An 8,243-nucleotide genomic window follows, 5' to 3' on the forward strand; every position below is an offset into this window, starting at 1 on the left:
TCAAAGTAAAGCACATTTGTTTGTCCTGCTTCTGTCTGTGCCGTGAGGGAACTAGTACAAAGCATTCATCTACACAGGATAGATTTACTGATCAAATAACACATTCAGGCCATGTACTCGCCGAAACACATTTCAATCAAGGTGAAATTGATCAGTTTGACGAATAATATTAATTTAATTAAAATACTGGATACTTATGGACATTTTTATTCCAGCAGTCTGGAAGCAATAATGGTGGCAGTCCCTCCAAAAACACAGCAGCAGTGTGTAAACGCTGCAATGAAATGTTACTGTCTTTGTACTATAGTTTATATTAGTCATTTAAATTGAGTCAATCTGGGCCTGAGTAATGGAGAGAGGTTAACTATCCCATGTAGGTTTAGATGCTGTTTTAAACAGCTTTACGACCCATAAATTACCCAAAAAAGGTAGGGCAAAAGAGGGAATATTTTCATTTTTTTTTTTATTCAACAATACATTTGTTGTATTTTAGCCATATACTGTACTTTAATATTGTTTTATTATGGCAAGTAATAGCATAATCACATTTCCATTTTCCTTGTGCATATGCCGTGCAGCCCTATGCCCAAAGTCAGTCTAAAATATCAAAATCAACATGGGCCAACCTACAGTATGTCGGTCAAGGTTTTCCAGTGCAGAACAAAAGCAAGACGGAGGTATGGCAGCTACTGACTGTTCAGTGTGGTGGTATTTATGGAGGCTCTACATCAGTCAATCAACAGCAGCAGACCAATCAGGAGTCAAACATCAACTGTTCACCACACCCCTTTCACATTCTCTTGCTAAGCAAATTCATGAGCTATTCTGTGTCTTGTCACACACATGCTTCACAAACAGTCCTCTCTGTCTGCAACATCTAACCTCAAACCACAGTGAGGTATCATGTGACCACCATGATGGCTGCAAGGAATGGTGTGTGTGTGTGTGTGTGTGTGTGTGTGTGTGTGTGTGTGTATGTGTGTGTATGAGTGCAAAGCTGTGTCTTTTATATAATTATTATCGATTCTTTATGGCCATGCCAGCATTTCATCAGAGGGCCATGGGAGCAGGATAGAGGGTTGCCTAGATGGATTATCCATTATGTTAGATTTCCACAGATCTAGTAAGTGTATGTATGTATGAATGTCATATCAGCAACACAAGAGCAATTCCGCTCAACAAACAAAACCTAATCATGAATTGGCGATGCTGTTGCAGTGTAAAATAAAGGGAAACTTGCACAAAAACACAACAGGTAGCATCAGACAGCCCGTCGAACAACGCGGTATGAATGAATTGACAGCTCAGCATCTGCTTCCACGGATAGACATGACAGATAGACGTGGACCGGTCTGATTGCGATCCGCATCTAGCAGCTCTGCATTACCTGCTTGTCTGATTATGTATCTGTGGCACTCTCTTCCATGACCATCAATCCCTTCACAATCCCACTCTGCATTGTAAGGGCATCTCTCCTCTCTAATTGTCTGTCTGTCTCTCTGTCTGTCTGTCTGCCTGCCTGCCTGTCTGTCTGCCTGTCCTCTGTTTGCATCATTCCTTTCTTAATGTACTGGTTGAGGTCTTTATTCTAGGTGCTAAAGCCCTGAAAAACCCACCTTGATCCGGAAAAAAACAATGTTTTTCGCCATGTTACAATCGCATTCTGTGTGAATGCAGTCGTAAAAAAATAACAATTTGAAAAACTATATTGACGTGCGTATTAACCTCGTGAAACGCACGCCCCCGTTGTGTAAAGGCCTTACTCCCTCTCCCTGCCTCTCCTTGGTGTGCGTCTCCCAGATTCTAAAGCACTGCACAGATGTGTTGTCACTGTCGTGTCAAGTTAAAAGATCTCGCAGGCTCATGCGATTGCGACTTCATAACATTTAATAAAATTCTGAAGGGGCGCATAGAATCTTGCGATGGCGGGATGCCATCCCACGATGCATGTAGAGGAAACCCTAGAATCAGTATCATTAGGGCCACAAAATCTGCTATTGCATATGCATATATCGTATATAGGCTACAAACTGTCGAATGTATGAATACACAGATGTGTCCTTCTGCATCGACCTGATGTGCCCTCTCTCTCCACTCTCTTTTCTGTCTCAAGGAACTAATGCCAGGACAAACCCATCGAGAACTCAGCGTTCCACAACACTCGCTTCTAAAAGGAGAGGAGGAAAGAGAGCTCTGCGAGGCATGTCGGGGCGAGTTTTGAGCTGGCTGTGTTTTGTGTGCATTAGGAAGAGGAGGACCAACTCTGGCAAAAGAAAGTAAGAAATCCCCAGAGAGAGGAAGAGTGTGTGTTAAAAGATCTATAATTGGGTGGGTAGTGAGGCAATATTGTGGCAGAGCAAGGTGTAAGTGGCTCATTTTTCACACTAGTCCGGGGACAACTGGTTCAAGGAGACACACTAAAACACACACACACACACACACACGCACACGCACACACACACACACACACACACACACACACACACACACACACACACACACACACACACACACACACACACACACACACACACACACACACAACAAAGTCAAATTCACCCCCCTCCTCCTCCTCCTTCTCCTCCACCTCCTCCTCAGCTTCTGTCATACCGTACAGCACATGGAGTATGGGTTCCAGTTCTCCCTGCATTTCTCAGGCTGAAGAAGTCCTATACCTATACCTATATCTGTCTAACATGCTGCCTCCTGGGAAACAGAAATGGACAATATCAGCAGAGAATGACCTCTACTGCAGATACAGCAGCAGAAGCAGCAGCACAGAGTGGGAGCAGAGAGAGAAAACACACGTGACTGCAGAGGTGAATGAAGGCTGGGGAGGGAAGAGAAGGAGAGACGGACAGATGTGAGCAGAGGAGGTGACACTTGAGATACCTATCCAGATAGATAGGTAGAGAAAGAGGAGGGAGACAGAAAGCTGTGTGGACAGACATACTTGACTGCAGAACGCTTCTCTTCAGTAAGTGGTTATTGATTGTAAGACACAGGCCAAAGGATTCCATGGTAAGTGAACTGACCAAGGATGCTGACTTATCTCACCGCTTGTATAATTGCAAACTCAACGAAAAGCACAATGCATTTAACAGAAAACAAGTCTAGTTTACCTGCAGCATGCAATGAATACAGCAAAAACATTGCATAAATAAGCATTAGGAAGACTGTAAGTTGAGGATGTTTTGAAGTCACACTGAGGAGAAGCTCTGGCACATCAATGACCTTTTCACTACTAATGATCAGAGATGTCTGTGGCTGTAACAGTAGTAGGGGGACTATGCACACACACACACACGCACACACACGCAGACACACACACACACACACACACACAGAAATGCACGCTGTATTCCAGGAATGGAAAGATCATATCTGTCTTTCTCGTTCAATCTCTGACTGATGTTGATACAGGTGACCTTTTAAATCAACATGAGACTAAAATCTGAGCTCCCTCTCTCACACATCAGGAAGCAGCCCGTCATTAAGTAAAGTGAAGGCAATCAAGAGACAGAGATGCAGCCGGTTGTTTGGTTAATATGCGCATGGATATAGTTTCAGTGGTGATAGAAAAGTTGATTATAGGAAGTGGTCAGAGCTAAATAACTAAACCAAACGGACTGCCCGTCGCACACACTCAGGACATCTGGCCACCGCTCTTAAGGGTTAAGTTCGTTGAGGAAAACATATATCGGTCGCTGTCCTTTCTCTTCAGCACTTTTCTGTGGCTCTGTGTGCATGTGTTTAAGCAGTAAGCATGGCAAAGTGCTTCTTGAAATAGAAATATGAATGCATGATAGACATGTCTCTGCTCTGCGGACTGGCATCGGCTGAATCAAAACAGCTTTATTTGAAAACCATGGGACTTTTATTATTTCATGAACAAAAAAAAGCAATAAAAAGGGTTATATTCCCACTGGTAAAATCATTTTCTGCTCCAATGTTCAATGTACGTGTCGCTATTATTGTGCTGCCAATTCAAGGCGTTTAGGAAATATTTATTCACCAGATAGGGGAAAAGGTGATGACTAAGAGATGTAAGTCATTCTTGCAGTAATATCCCACAGTTGTCATGTTGGTCCGACTTTCAGACGCTCTAGGTGATATAACACAGTGTAGTCAGACCACATGGAACTGAGAGTAACTATCCCCCTACTAATGCAACCATGTAGCGACTCAGGCATAGACAGTCATAGAGAGAGAGTTATTTAAGGTGACCTAAAGGAAGGAAATCACTAGCTGCTATTATTATTGAAATGGGTCACTATCCCCTCTGGAAATGTGATTAATGCAGCAATGCCTGTCCCCTCACGTAAAAAGGCACATAGACAATTGGCACCATTTGGGATATATGGAAACCAGACTCCCTTGAAAATCTTGCATTTTAAAGATAATCTCTGTTTTTAGTAAAAGCTAATAACTTGTAGAACATGCCATAAAGGAGTTCACAACTCATTAGGTACTGTTGTTCAGATCGGCATACATGTTGGACACCAATTCAACCATTTCATCTGGCAAATTCATATTTTAAAAACGCTTCAACCATTAATTCCATCCATCTTCCTCCGCATAGGAAAAACACACTATTGGCAGTAAGGAGCAGTGTGAAACAATTCTAAAAGTTGGAATTGTATTAATCAAATAGGTCTAAGTCATCAATTGATTTAAAACGGGTCTCTTAGATCCAGTTAGAATTGTACTTGCGAGGTATACAAGACAACTATGACATTTTCGGGCAATTGTGGCGTCGCGTCTCTCCAAACACAGTAAACAACACCTTAACAGAGTAGATTCGAAACAATCAATAGATCCAATAAGATGTCCCTAAATCTCATAGGATCATAGGTTGCCTGTCTGTGTGATCTGACGGTGACGAATGAACCCGAAGTGTGACGTGTATCACAGCTGACTGACATTTTTTCCATTTCATCTAAAGCCTAAAGTCATTTAATTATTTTCAGAAAAGAAAAGTAAACAAGCCTTACCCTTTGGTTCTTTGAGTTGTTCATCCTATCCAAATAGGAGCACTCCGCTTTTCCAACTCTCCAAAACTGGCAGCACGGGCGCTTTACGCAACACACAAGGTCCGTTGAACGTCCCACACACCCCGTGAAATAGCTTAACTCAGATTTTCCCCTTTGAGCCACCTCCGTTTATAGCAAAATGAAATATCCACTGAAGATCCGAAAATAGCTGGCGTTAATTAACCTCAGAAGTTGTTACGGATCCGTGCAGAAATCACAAACCCTCTTGACAATTTGGGAACGACAGCGGTCATGTGCTTCAACCCCTCTCTGTGTTGCTATCTTTTGCATTATCATCGTCATTATCGTCGTCGTCGTCGTCCTGGTAGCTCTAGATGTCCAGTCCGGATTCATATACTCACACACACACACAAAGACACACACATACACGTACACAACACCACCACCACCAGCGCAAGAGAAAGACTGACCGACTGATGGACCAACCGAGAGCCGTTTCTGAGGAGGCGGGTGTGTGTGTGTGTGTGTGTGTGTGTGTGTGTGTGTGTGTGTGTGTGTGTGTGTGTGTGTGTGTGTGTGTGTGTGTGCGTGCGTGTGTGTGTGTGTGTGTGCGTGTGTGTGTGTGTGTGTGTGGGGTTTCCTAATCTGTGTGGAGCTGCGCGCATGAGGACTGCGAACTGTCATTTACAGCAGTGGCTGTCCAAGCACGTGCCCAGAGATCTCTAGGGGTCCTTGAGGAGAATTCCAGGGGTGTTTGCAGCAATTTTATTAACTGTCATCCCACTGCCATTGGTCATAAAGTAAATTAGATTACACTGCGCACTCAAATTAAGCCCTATTTCTTTTGCTAAGGGGTTTGCTGTTGTCAGTCCACAGACAGGTTCCATATTGGTGTTTACTATCCCACTGGATTCATAGAGTCCCTCCGGTCTAAAGCTATTTGGGAGAAACTGACATAAGAAGGATTTGGCAGCCCTGAGTTTGGCCATAGTTTGAAGTGGGTTGCAAGTGTGGCAGTACAATCCACTGTGGTCGCTCTGTGCCTACACCGCCCACAGTGGAAAAAAGACGGTTTTCTTTTTTTAAGTTATGACTCAACTTTTTTTTTCTTCACAAGGCACTGTTTGCATTGCTTACCAGTACAGGAAAAACATCCCTCTTTTCCCACACGTCCTTGCTCGCATTCAAAAAAAGCAGATGATATACTGCAAGTTTTTATAAAACACAATGATTTGCATTTATCTTGAGGACACAGTTTGTTTTTCTATTAATTTTTAGTAGATTTAATGATCGTTTATCTAATTGTATCATGCAGAGTCATACAAAACTTCCACGCAGTTCAGATACAGAGGGAAATGTCGCAGCTACTTCAGGTTAGTGCTGGGTGATGCAGCCAAAGTCTTCTATCCCGATAGGTCATTTCATATCTCAATGACAATATCATGATATAACATGTTGTCTGGTAATTTAATAAATAATTGGTCTATATGAAATACCCACAGGCTATATACACGCGTGAGAATAAAATACTTAAGTATATTTTCTCATTTTATTAAAAACTTCAGTGCAAAATGAACATAACATAAAGCATCAACCAAATTATATAATATTGGTAAATATGGTAAATATTACCGTAACATAATTTTTTTCCCATTAAAAACAATATATAACAATATATAGTGTTATATTATTATTATATATTCTATATATATATATATATATTACCCAGCCCTACTTCAGGTGAGAAATCTGCATTGTGAAGTTATTCTATAGAGGAGATACTGCATGTAAAGGACTAAATACTCTCCAATGAATAGCACATTATAAGTCCCTATAATTGCCACAGGGATAATATATGTAACAAGTAAAATATTGTCACTTTACCCCTCCGGTATGTGTTTATTGATTTGTTGGATGAATTAAACTAATTAGTGAAAAAAAAAAAAGTTCAGATTAAAAGAAAAAAATTACAGTGTGCTTGAATAATATTGGCCATCAGCCTACAGTTGGTATTTATACCTAATTCAATTGACAGAGAAATGTCTAATTCCAGGGAAATATAAAAATATTCATCTGTCTCTCTGTTTCTCTTTCTGTGTCTGCTGCTGTTTGTTGCCTGCACCCTACAGTATGTGTGCACTGGGAAGTTGCTGTGCAGCACAGTGCATCGCCTTGTCGACTGGTGATATATGAGAGTGATTTGTGGGCAGGTGGAAACGGGAAACACAGATGATTCCGTCCAGAACTGAGTGTGGGGAATAAACCGGCATTAGGGTGATTCAGCTGACTGAGAGTTTGGCTCCAGGAAATCCTCACTGTAAAACTAATAGTTGGGGTGTTTGGGACATCTTTTGCAAAAATAAGAATGTTATGAAAATATACCTCTGCAGGAAATCTGTAAAGCATCAAACATCTAACGGTTTTATCATTTATCTAAATATCAGCAGAGTTTCTGATATACAATCACATGGACGACAAAAACCACAACACTTGTTTTGTTATGCGTTGTTTGTGGGTTGTGAAGTGGAATGAGATACACAGTCCAGAGATGCAGCAGATGACATGTAGGAGGATCAGGATGGAGGAGGAGAGAGTCAGTCTGTGGGCAGCCTTGGCTAATGGCAACAGAGCAACAAAGACCATCTCAATGGTGCAATAATGCATCTGTGCACCTGGCTGGGTTAATAAAGCTCTTCACCTCTAGCTAAGGACAGCAGATGAGGGGGTGCTCTGTCATAGAATTCACCCCGTCACCACCAACAATAATGCTAACAAAGTCAAATTTGCCTTCAACCCCTCAAATCTTTATCTCTTTCTGTTCATCTCTCCGTGTGAGTAGATGTGTGCAACAAAAACAAGATGAGCCTTGATAACTCAGGACTTAGAGCTGTAAATACCCTACAGTTAATCACATTAAGGTTTCATCAGCAAGTAGCTGCACCAGAGAGACAGTCAGAGAAGTGCTGTCAGGGACAAATTTACACTCACAGTTCACTGGAGGGATCAGGGAACAACTTGAGTGAGTGATAAATACTACGCAGGCAGGACAAAACAGTGTTAATGCTGTCCTGTTAAATAAGAATATGGTATTGACCAAACAAAAAACACATATACTGAAACATATTCAAGGAATATGGACATAAGACAAATACTTATACAAAGACAGCTTCAGTTTCCCATGCTGAATGAATGAATACTATTATTGCCAATGTCATTATACTGCATTTGACAGAATGAGAGGACATTCCT

At 41.6% G+C, this 8,243-nt stretch overlaps 1 protein-coding gene across 3 annotated transcripts in view; it reads right to left on the reverse strand.

Moving 5' to 3' along the window:
* rtkna (rhotekin a) overlaps positions 1-8,243 on the reverse strand; it is a 59,515-nt gene that overhangs the window by 23,653 nt on the left and 27,619 nt on the right. The window contains exon 1 of one of the 3 annotated variants that reach the window (XM_083912911.1): positions 4,995-5,379. The exons of the other annotated variants lie outside the window; for them this stretch is intronic. Coding sequence (XP_083769037.1) covers positions 4,995-5,018 — 24 coding nt within the window. The 5' untranslated portion in view covers positions 5,019-5,379. Of the gene's footprint in view, positions 1-4,994; positions 5,380-8,243 lie in introns of those variants that run through there. 3 annotated transcript variants of the gene reach the window in all.

Source organism: Echiichthys vipera (assembly GCF_963691815.1).
Source record: "Echiichthys vipera genome assembly, chromosome: 4".
Classification (NCBI taxonomy): domain Eukaryota; kingdom Metazoa; phylum Chordata; class Actinopteri; order Perciformes; family Trachinidae; genus Echiichthys; species Echiichthys vipera.